This window comes from Sus scrofa, chromosome 6 (genome assembly GCF_000003025.6).
Source record: "Sus scrofa isolate TJ Tabasco breed Duroc chromosome 6, Sscrofa11.1, whole genome shotgun sequence".
In the NCBI taxonomy this organism is placed as follows: Eukaryota; Metazoa; Chordata; class Mammalia; order Artiodactyla; family Suidae; genus Sus; species Sus scrofa.
Window position 1 is genome coordinate 29863089 of NC_010448.4, and position 11798 is coordinate 29874886.

At 42.8% G+C, this 11798-nt stretch overlaps 1 protein-coding gene across 1 annotated transcript in view; it reads left to right on the forward strand.

The window, feature by feature from the left end:
* The window catches only part of CES5A (carboxylesterase 5A), a 31932-nt gene extending 20947 nt beyond the window's left edge, over window positions 1-10985 (forward strand). Inside the window, 4 exon segments of the mRNA XM_021097098.1 lie at window positions 3688-3835; window positions 8167-8316; window positions 10321-10393; window positions 10473-10985. Coding sequence (XP_020952757.1) covers window positions 3688-3835; window positions 8167-8316; window positions 10321-10393; window positions 10473-10704 — 603 coding nt within the window. The 3' untranslated portion in view covers window positions 10705-10985.

An 11798-nucleotide genomic window follows, 5' to 3' on the forward strand; every position in this document is an offset into this window, starting at 1 on the left:
TTTAAGTTTTTGTTTGTTGGAAAAAAAATTTATTTCCCCTTCTATTTTAAATGATATTGTTGCTGGATAGAGTATTCTAGGTTGCATATTTTTTTCCTTTGAGCACTTTAAATATCTCTTGCCATTCCCTCCTGGCCTGTAGTGTTTCTGTAGAGAAATCAGCTGATATTCTTATGGGGGTTCCCTTGTAGGTAACATTCTGTTTTTCTCTTGCTGCCTTTAGGATCCTCTCTTTATGACTAACTTTTGCCATTTTTATTATGATGTGTCTTGGTGTGGGTCTGTTTGGGTTCAGTTTGTTTGGGGCCCTCTGTGCTTCTTGTATCTTGAACCCAGTATCCTTTAGATTTGTGAAGTTTCCATCGATAATTTCTTCAAATATATTTTCCATCCCCTTATCTTTTTCTACTCCTTCTGGAATTCCTATTATGCGTAGATTGGCCCGCTTTATATTATCCCATAGGTCTTTTATATTGCTTTCCAGTTTTTTGATTCGGTTTTCTGTCTGTTGACCGGATTGAGTGATTTCCATTATTCTATCTTCCATATCACTGATTCGTTCTTCTGCATTATTCATTCTGGTTTTTACTGCCCCTAGTTCAGTTTGCATCTCTGCAAATGAATGTTCTAGTTTTTCTTGGCTCCTCCTTATATTTTCTAGTTCCTTTCTGAGGGTATCTGCATTACTGTCCATATCTTCTCTTAATTCCTTCAGTATTTTCACTATTTCTCTTTTGAACTCCAGGTCTGTCAGACTGCCGAGATCTATTTCATTGCTGACTGTTTTAGGTGAGTTCTCCTGTTGGTTTGACTGGGGGTGGTTTCTCAGCTTCTTCATCTTGCTTGTTGTTTTCTTTCTCCTGAGGGAGTTGTACTCTCTGTTATCGAGCAGTGTTTGCCTTGTCACTGCCGTGGAATATTTCCTGAGGGCTGGCGTTGTTGGTCAATCTTTTTTGAGGCAGTGTGGCTTTTCTGGAGTGTTGATGGGGCTAACAGTGTTTCTTTGAAGCAAAGGAGGACTTCCTGAGGGCAGACAGGACTGGGAGGTCCACACCACGATGGTAGCAGATTTCACGTGGTCATGCAGAGCTTGCTCTGGTGTTTTTAGGCTGTGGGGTTCTTGCAGGGGGTTGGCGGTGTTGGGCAGCTGTTCCTCAGGAGTGCAGCACCCCCTGGGGGCTGGAGCAGCTATCTGGGTCACTGAGAACCTAAGAGGCTCTTCCCTAGGGCAGCCCAACTCAGAAGGACAGCCTGAGAATGTAGGCGGATCTTTTCACAATCTGGCCGAGCTTGTTGCAGCTTTTCTGGGCTGCAGGGGCTCTTCCAGGGGGCTGGTGGTGCTGAGCAGCTATTCCACGGGAGTGGGGCACCCCCTGGGGGCTTGGGCGGGTAGCAGGGCCACTGGAAACCCAAGAGGCTCCTCCCCAGGGCAGCCCAACTCAGAAAGACCGTCTGAGATCTTTTCCCGACTCAGCCAGGCTTGTTGCAGCTTTTCTGGGCTGCAGGGGGTCCTGCCTGGAGCTGGCAGTCCTATGCAGCTGGTCCACTAGGTCTCAGCACCCCCTGGGGGCTTGGGCGGTTAGCAGGGCCGTTGGAGACCCAAGAGGCTCCTCCCCGGGGTGGCCCGACTCAGAAAAACCATCCGAGAATTAGGCAGATCTATTCACGTTGGCCTGGCTAGGCTTGTTCTAGCTTTTCTGGGCTGCAGGCCTTTTCTCGGGGGCTGGTGGTGTTTGGTGCTGCTCTGTGGAAGTGTAGCCCCTCCAAAGGGCAAGCAGGGCTGTGCAGGGACAGCCCCTGCAGTGGTAGGCTTCAGACAATTGTTGAGGCCAGCCCTCCTGGATGGCAGGCAGCCCCAGGTTCGGCGAGAGCGTAGGGGGTGGTGGGGGTGGGGGGAGGGAATGCACTGGGAAGCACAGCTTTCTGCTAGCTAGCGGGCCTGTAAGCTTGCTATGGCGTGGGGGGTATTCTATGGGGACCCACCCCTTCTCTCCCCTCCCCACACGGGCGCAGACCAGGCTCTTCTCCCAGGTTCCCTCTGATGCAGCTTTCCACTTCCCCGTCCCTAGAATATTGTTCCCTTTCTCTGCGACAGCTTTGTTTTCTAGTCTCCCAGGCAGTCTCTGCCCCGTCAAATGGTTTCTAGACCTCCCAAGCAGTTTCCGCTCTGCCCCGCCCCCCCAGCCTGGGGACTAACCTTGGCCAAGGTCTCGGTGCCCAGCCCCCACCCAGGCGTCCCCTGGCCCTTTCCTGGGGACTAACCTCTGGAGCGGAGGTCTCGGTGCCCAGCCCCCACCCAGGCGTCTCAATTTTTGGTGACTGTGCCCATAGTTCAGATGGTCCGTTGGGTTCTTGATCGGCTTTTCCGTACTCCAACTTACTGCTACACTCTTCTCTGCATCTGGAGATTTCTCTGGTTTGTTTGATCTTTCCCCCGGTAGGTGACTTTCCAGGGTGCGGGAACCCTTTCTCCTCCGCAGTTCCCTTTCGGGAGTGCCCGTCCCGCTCGGATTCACCTTCTCTCACTCTCCTCTTTTCTCCCATTCTGCCCAGTAATGTCACGAACTTCTTGCCGTTATTGGAGTTTAGGTTCCTCTGCCAGCGATTGGTTGCTGTTCTGTGCGAGTCATTTGTTCTGTAGATGTGCTTTTTTTGTTGTGTTTGTGGGAGAGGGCGAGCATGTCTCCCTACTCCTCCCCCATCTTGTCCTCTCCCAGTGAATAATTCTGAGTAGCACGCCTGGTACGTTATGTTGCCTTCAGATCCCAAAGAAACCTACGATGGGCTGTGTCTGTCTTAATGTTAGGGGTCTGAGCTCCAATAACTTCTCTCAGTGTTCCCCAGAGATCTAGAACCCCAAAAGCATCACCAATGAGACAGACCTTGGGCCTGCATGATATTTACCCTCCATCCTCTAGCATTTGTGTTGGAGAAAAGCTGAAGGATTAAAGACCGGGAGGCTACCCGGTCAGAGAAAGCATGGGTTTCTCTGTTAAAGGCAGTGAGTTTCAGGAGGAACCAACAGAACTGAAGGCCTACTCTGTGCCAGGAAGCATGCGTTTCTTTTTGCATCTTGTGTAATCCTCTGAGCAACACATTTTTTTTTTTTTAGATGAGGAACCCCAAGAGATCAACTAGCTTAGATCAAAGAGCAAAGCCCTGGAGACAGCGTTGGTACCAGGAGCAGGGCTGCCCTCAGTGGTGTGTAACCCATGTGGTCCAAAGGGCCTCATCCTTAGAAGAGTCCCATACTTGGTTAAATGTTCTGTTCTCACTGTCTTGAAATTTTTAGAATTTTTGAATAAGGACCTCACATTTTTCACTTTACACTGGGCCCCACAAATGATGTAGCCCAGCTCTGCCCAGGGGTGGCTATTTCTGAAACATTTCAGAGAGGTGTACACACTGTGATTAGGAGTGTGGCATTTGGATGCAAGTAGACTTGTGAAGGAACGATGGTTCCGCCACTTTGAACAAATCGCTTAACCTCTCTAAACCTCACTTCCCTCATCTGTCAAACAGATCTAATTTTGATTCTTGCATCATAGGGTTGCTGCATGGATTAAATGAGACAATGCATGTAAAAGCACTCAAAATTATTCCCGTGAAGGCAAATGCTTGGCTGTTATTGTTGTGTGTTGGCTATTGCTATTGACCAGGGTCTCTTGCCACCATGATGTCTTACAGCACGTTCCTGTACAGTATTTATACCTTGTGGCTAATGAATATTTCCACAACAAGCACTCTCTAATTGATATACGAAATCGCTTTCTGGATTTACTTGGAGATGTGTTCTTTGTGGTGCCTGGGCTGGTCACAGCTCAATATCACAGAGGTGAGTCTCCTAGCAGCCCTCCTCCCACAAATCTGGTGGCTTCAGGGACCCCTGTTGCCTGCCGACTGGCCACCTGCTCTATACTTCTGTTTCTTTGCTGAGAGGGAGCTCCCAAGAATGCCTGACATATAGCACTGTGCAGTTCCCCTGCCTTTCAGAGTTCAGAATGTTGATCAGTCTTTGTTGTTTCAATTCCTTTCCCCTTCTTCAGGACTATATATAAAAGCCCCACCTCCCATATTTTCTGGGGCCTGGCCCCCACTTTCCTTTCTCTTTGAAAATGTCTTCTTAAATGTCTTAGCTATAAGGAGTAGTGGAGCAATCATAAAGAAAAGATTACTTTTGGGGCACAAACTTGACCTTCTTTGCTTCCTTCCCTCCCTTCTTCCTTCTTGCTTTTTCTCTCTCTCATACACACTCTCTGTCTTTCTTTCTCTTTCTCTCTTTCCTTTTCTTTCTTTCTTCCTCCCTTCCTTCCTTTTCTCTCTTTCTTTCCTCTTCCCTTTCTTCCACCCCTCTTTCCTGCAGCCATGAAACTCACATTCCAATCAGGAAGACTGGAAACAAATAAACAAGTATATATAGAGAACCTACTTGTTAGATAACAATAAGTGCTATACAGTAAAATAAAGCAAGAGATAGTTTTATAAGTTTTTATAAGGTCTGTTGAGGTGACCGATAAGAACCGACTCTTAAATTTGGCAACATGGACATCACTGGTAACCTTGAGAGGAACTATTTTGATGGAATGATGAAGGTAAAAATCTGATTAAAATGGATTCAAGAGAAAATGGGCAAACTGATCTCTATACTCAGTACGATCTCAATCTCAAGGAAAATCTCAGCAGTGGTTTTGGAGAAATGGTTAAGCTGATTTCAAAACTTTATATGGAAATGTAGGGATAGCCAAAACAATCTTGAAAAAGAATAACAAAGTGGAGGACTTACAAGTCACCTGATTATCACACTTATCTTTGAGCTATAGTAATTAAGAAAGCCTAGTAATAACTGAAGGCTAGACGAATAGAATAGAGTGGGAAGTCCATAAAACAGGCAGTTAATCAGTTTTCAAGATAGGCACTTAGATACTACAGTGGGGAAAGGAAATCTAGAAGGCCATGTTTATGTCCACAGTGGGAAGGATGCTCAGAAAAGGCCCGAGAAGGCCCTAAACTCTCACACCTGGCTAACTCTCCATCTCTGCTGAAAGAGAAAATGAATGCTAAAGGAACCAAATAGAAATTCTGGCATTGAAAAGTACAATAATGGGAATAAATTATTAATTTGAAATAAATTATTAAGATGTTGAATCAAAATGGTGCACCAGAAAATATTTATCTACCACAAAATGAGATGGTAATGGAGGAATTGAACAAAAAATATGTGAGATAAACAAAGATAGGAAACAATTAGCAGATGGCAGAAATAAGTCCTTCCTTATTGGTAATTACATCAAATGTAAATGGTTAAGATCTCAGAAGGCAGAGATTGCAGAATGAATGAATTTTTTTTTGTCTTTTGTTTTTTCAGGGCCACACCCACGGCATATGGAAGTTGCCAGGCTAGGGGTCCAATTGGAGCTACAGCCACCAGCCTACACCACAGACACAGCAACACCAGATCTGAGCCACATCTGCGACCCACACCACAGCCCATGGCAACGCCAGATCCTTAACCCGCCGAGCGAGGCCAGGGATTGAACCCAAACCTCATGGTTCCTTGTTGGCATTGAAAAGTACAATAATGGGAATAAATTATTAATTTGAAATAAATTATTAAGATGTTGAATCAAAATGCTCATATACTGCTGATTGGAATGTAAAATGGTGCATCCATTGTGGAAAACAGTTTGGGTATTCCTCAAAAAATTAAATGTAGAAGTATGAACAACCCAGCAATTCCCCTCCTAGGAACACACCCAAGATACTTGAAAATGAGTGGTCAAAAAAAAAGGAAAGAAACCATACACAAATGTTTATAGCAGCCTTATTCCTAGTAGCCAAAAAGTGGTAACAACACAAATATCCATCAATTGATTAATAAACAAAAGATGGTGTATATATGTGATGGATTATTATTCAGCCATAAAAAGAACTGAAATATTGATACATGCTGCAATCTGGATGAACCTTGGAAACACTACTAAGTGGAAGAAGCCAGACCCAAAGGCTATATGTTGTGTGACTCAGTTTATGTGAGATGTCCAGAATAGGCATATCTATAGAGATGTAAAATTTCCAAGGGCTAAGGAAAAGGGTGAATGAGGAAATGACTGCTTAATAGGCCTGGGTTTCTGTCTGGGGTGATGAAAATGTTCTGGACCTAGATAGTGGTAATGGTTGTACAACATTCCGAGTGTACTAAAAGTCATTCACTTACACACTTTGAAATTGTTAAAGTGCTGACTTCTATGTTGGTGAATTTTACCTAAAAAAATTACTGTGAAGAAAATGAAAATGCAAGCTACAGACTGGAAGAAAATATTCCCAGTACAGTTATCTGACACAACAATTCATATCCAGACTAGAAGAACTCTTACAGATCAATAATGAAGAGACAAATAATTCAATGACAAATAGGTAAAAGGCTTGAAGACTCCACAAAAGAAGATAAATGAGAGAAAAAAGTACATGAAAAGGTGCTCAACATTATTTGTCATCAGGGAGATGCAGAGTAAACCCAAATGATGCAACCATTTACACCTTCTAGAATGGCTAATATTAAAAATTCAAACCATATAACCAAAAAGTATTGCCAACAGTGTAGAATGTTTAGGACTTCTTGTGGGAATGTAAAATGGTTACAGTCACTCTGGAAAACTGTAAGTTTCTTATGAAGTTCAACATACATATACTCTGTTACTCAACCATATAAAAGACTTGTGTATGGTTATCCATTGCAGCTTTAATCATAATAGCCCCAAACTGGAAAGAACCCAAAATGTCTATCATCAGATGACTGGATATGTAATTTATGGTATAGTCATGCAATGACATTACTACTTGGTGATAAGAAGTCAACTACTGATACAGGCAAAACATAGATGAACCTCAAAAACATTATGCCAAGCAAAAGAAGCCAGATACAAAAGAGTGCATGTTTTTCTATTTACATAGATCAAGAGCAAACAAAATTAATTAATTGTGATAGGAATAAAAACATTGGTTGTCTATTAGTAGAGTGCCCAGGAGGATATACAAGGGAAGTTTTGGGGTGATGGAAATGTTCTGTATCCTGCTTCGGGTGGTGTTTACATGAACATGCAAAGTCTACACTTAAAATCTGTGCTTTTGGAGTTCCCGTCGTGGCGCAGTGGTTAACGAATCCGACTAGGAACCATGAGGTTGCGGGTTCGGTCCCTGCCCTTGCTCAGTAGATTAAGGATCCGGCATTGCCGTGAACTGTGGTGTAGGTCGCAGACACGGCTCAGATCCCGCATTGCTGTGGCTCTGGCATAGGCTGGTGGCTATGGCTCTAGCCTGGGAACCTCCATATGCAGCAGGAGCGGCCCTAGAAAAGGCAAAAAGACCAAAAAAATTTTATATATATATATAATCTGTGCTGTTTATTGTCCATCCATGATACTTTGATTAAGAGAGAGAAAATGAGAGGAAAGGAAGCAGAGAAAATGAGTATAAGGCAACTATATTGTAAGGCTTGCTAGAAGAGTGTTAGAAAAATAAGTCAGTAACTGGAAGGGAAGTTGAGACCAAGAGTATGTATGTTTGCATGTACGTGTGTGCGTGTGTGTGTGTGCGCGCATGCCTGTGCATGTATATTTATGTGCATGTGTGCTTTAATTAGAGACTTTGTAAGCATGTTTGCTACTGATGGTTATGATCCAATACAGAAAAAATTGATGATGCAGAGAAAGAGGGGGAATTATAGAGCAAAGACCTGTACTAGGAGAGAGGTGAAGAAACATAGGATGCAGCAAAGCATCTTGGAAGCAGGAAATAACTTTGCTTAGTTTTCTCCAGTCAGTAGAACCAGGGTCAATGAAAGAAGTCACAAGGAGGTAGATCTTGAATCAATATAAAGGGTTTTGGGTTTTTTGTTTGTTTGTTTGTTTTGAGAAGTAGAACTATTACCCTCTCAGGCTGCACTGAGTTCTCTTTCCAGTTCTGATTCTAGGGGCATGAGGGCTGCTGCAGTGGAACACTAGCCTCAAATGAGAAGGAGGAAGGTTAGCTAATTTTAGGTCACTCTTGTCTCTGGGCTGTTCCACCTGTGAGTCTGTGAATCCAGGACTAGATAGGTGGGGATGCAGGTCCAGTGCCCACTCCCCTCTGCATGTATGCCTGCCACGGACCCTTCCTACCTTTCTGCAGATGCAGGTGCACCTGTCTATTTCTACGAGTTTCAGCATCGCCCCCAGTGCTTAAAGGACAGGAAGCCGGCTTTTGTCAAAGCTGATCACACAGATGAAATCCGTTTTGTCTTTGGAGGTGCCTTCCTGAAGGGCGACATTGTCATGTTTGGTAAGAAACCGGCTTCAGGTGCTCCTGCTCTTGTAGGAACATGAGCTTGGAATGACCTGGGGAGATGCGACTCCCCACTGTTAGAAAGAAGCCTTACCCAACCCAGCACTATGCAAGAGCCTACCGGCAGGTTGGACCTAATCTATGGTTTATAGACACAGCCTTTCCAGGAGAATGTCTTTACTCATATTTTTAGAAACCAGGATGAAAAAGAGGGGCCAACATTCACTTGATGAGTGTTTCTCCCTGACTAAAGCATATAGAAGTGGGCACGAGGGGATTGTATGGTAGTCTTATTTTTTTTTTGAAAAATAAAACCGCTCACTTCCTTCTCTCTCACTGCTGGTCTAACCCTTCTTGGCCTTCCCAGAGCTCCCGTGAGGCTACCACCTAGGGTTTTCAAAGGCAGGAATTTTTCATAATTGCAGCCGAAAGTAGCCTGTATCCAGGTGATCTAATGTAAATGTTTGTGAATTTTTTCTAGTGAAGTTAACTCATTTAGTCCTGAATTTATGATCTGTTCAGTGCCTGAAAAAATAAGCCATTAGTGTGAGGTTATCAAAATTAGAAAAACATTAAGAACTACACACAGGAGATATGACTAAAATATTTCACTTAAAAATTGCATAATAGAGGCTCTTAACCACTTCATGCTGGCCTTTCTATGATAAAGACAGAACCTCTTGTAGAGTATGTTTGTGCACTGTGGCTTATTCATTATTTCATTTATTCTTCATGTTATAATGCCAGTAATAACAGAACTACCTCCTAGGTTGTCATAAGGATTAAATGAAACAGTTTTCATAAATCACAGGAGTGCTTAATAAATATTGTTATTATTATTATTATTCAGTAACCATCACTGAGCCTGTATTGTGTGATAGGCACATGGACTCTCCAAGTGGAAAAATGAACAACATACATATGTAACATAGGGTTAAATTCCTTGATACTCAAAGAGCTCCTAAAATCAATGAGAAAAGTACAACCCAGTCAAAAACTGGGCAACAGATACAAATAGACAGTTTAGGGAAAAGGAAATACAAATGGCTTTTAAACATAAAAACCCACTCAACCTCACTCATAGCAAAGAGGTTTAAAAACTAACGTCTAACAGGGAATCATTTTTCACAGATCAAGCTTGGGAAGGACATTTTACATAGTGTATTAAGCAGGTGTGAAAAAATAGACAAGTTCATGTGTCAATGGAAACCTCTACCAAAATTTAAAATGCATGTAGTCTTTAACCCAGTAATTCAACTTCTAGGCTTTTTTTGTGTGTGCAGTTATGCTTCCACGTGTGCAAAAATATATGCACACACTAAAACATTGCTTTTATGAGCAAAAGATTGAAAAAAATATCAAGACCTCTCAGTACAGTACTGGGTACATGAATTATATATTTACACATAATTACATATAAATATATACTTATTTGGAATGGAATTTTTAAACTTCCAATAAATGGAAGTTTTATAGGTGGTAATTTGAAACTAGCTCCTGGATACAATTTTAGTGAAAAAGAAAGATGTAGAATATACGTCCATAATACTACCCAGTGTGTAAGTAGTATCTGCTCAAACCTTTGTGCATGTCTAGACTCCTTGAGAAATGCGCTCAAGAGTGGTAGCACTGGTTACCTCTAAGGCTGGTAACTTGGTGACTACAGAGAGGAGATGGGGAGAAAACTTCCTGCACTTTGAATTGATGGGGGGGCGTGGTCTCTGTCCCCAAGGAACTTGTAGTCACAGAGAAAGGCCTAGAAGAGCATTGGGTGAACAGGAAAGATGTGTGCTCAGCCTCTGCCATTTGGAGCCATGATTCCTTGGGTAAGTCAAGGTTGCTCTGAGCCTTGTGCAAGCATTATTGCATCCTTAACAGCATTGGTAGGCTGTTAAGGATGCAATAAGAGGAACCATGTGAAAATGATTCATAAGATGTGAATCATCTTTGGGCCTCTGCTGAATCATTGTGAGAACAGGATTTTGTGATTATCTCCTTCAGAAGGAGCCACAGAGGAAGAGAAATGGCTGAGCAGGAAGATGATGAGATACTGGGCTAACTTTGCCCGGAGCGGGTAAGTGAACTTCCCAGCTTTCTCCTAAACCAGGTGTTTGAGGATGAAAATCTCACCCCTGTTTCTACTCTCACTTCCAGGATCCTAATGGGGAAGGCCTGCCTCTGTGGCCGGCCTATGGTCAGACCGAGGAATACCTGCAGCTGAATTTGAACTTGAGTGTGGGACAGAGGCTGAAGGAGCTGGAGCTAGAGTTCTGGACAGACACCATTCCCCTGGTGATGTCTTCGTCCAGAGTGCTCCTCGCTCCTCTTTCTTCCTTTATCTTCCTTTCTCTGTTCCTGCCTTTCTTTTTCTCTCTGGTTCCTTGAGGAGTTTTCTTTGTGTGATATTGGTTTTCCTTCTCCTTCTGAGATTTCTTCCACTATTATTAACTTTATCTGTGTTTAGCTACTTATAGAATCAGCTGATTTAGCATCTGATGTTTTGGGGATGTGGAGATGATCCTAGCGAAATATTTTCAACATCAAAAAATGCAATTGCCTTGGAAGTCACCAGCTTTCTTCCATAAGTCTACAAGAGGGATGGCTTATTAGCAAGCATCACAATGATCTTGTTATTCATATAAAATAAAAGAAGAATGCAAAATATATTCAGAGAACAAAATTTAATTCTGGGCTGAAAATTCTCCCTCCAATCCCAGCATCCAAGTTAAAGTGGGCTTTCTCTTGGAAGATGTGTGTGTTGCCTGAATTACGAGTCCTCCAGTCCCAATCCAGGCAGATTTCAGCCACAAGTCAGACATGGATGTCCTGAATATAACAGGCTTGAAATGGGTCTCCTCTCTGGCTCAGGACATGTGGGGGAGGGGGGGCATGCCAGAGACTCTCCCTCTCAGCAATGGAAACCAGATGTCCTCCAAGGTCAGGAACCCAGAAGTCAAACTCCAGGCAACAAGATCAGGTCAAAGACACCAAGAAGAAAAGACATTTTACTGATGGGGTTGAGACTGATCCATCTTCCGTAAATCTATATTGGATGCCTGATATGTACCAGAAAATATCCTCACTGGGGATACAATGGTTAAGAAAGACATGCTCTCCACAAATGGCGAGCAAATATTCACACAAATGACTATTTCATGATGTGAGCTTGAAGAATTCACTCAGGAAAAGTAAGGTGTTTTAAGAAAGTATAGCAGGAGAACCTAATTTAGATGAAAGTCTTAGGAAGTTCTCTCTGGAGAATTAACATTTATAATAAAGGATGAGTTAAGGTTAACCAAATGCTAAGTAGGGAGAATGTTATATATATATTCTTGCATTCAAAAGATGCACTTTTACTTTTTATATCCATGTAATCCTTGTTACATCTATATAATTCACTTGAGTAATTATTTCTTTCTGATTCCTTCAAAATTACATATGAGGTGCATAAAATATGAGAGTCTCTGAAATGTCAGTAA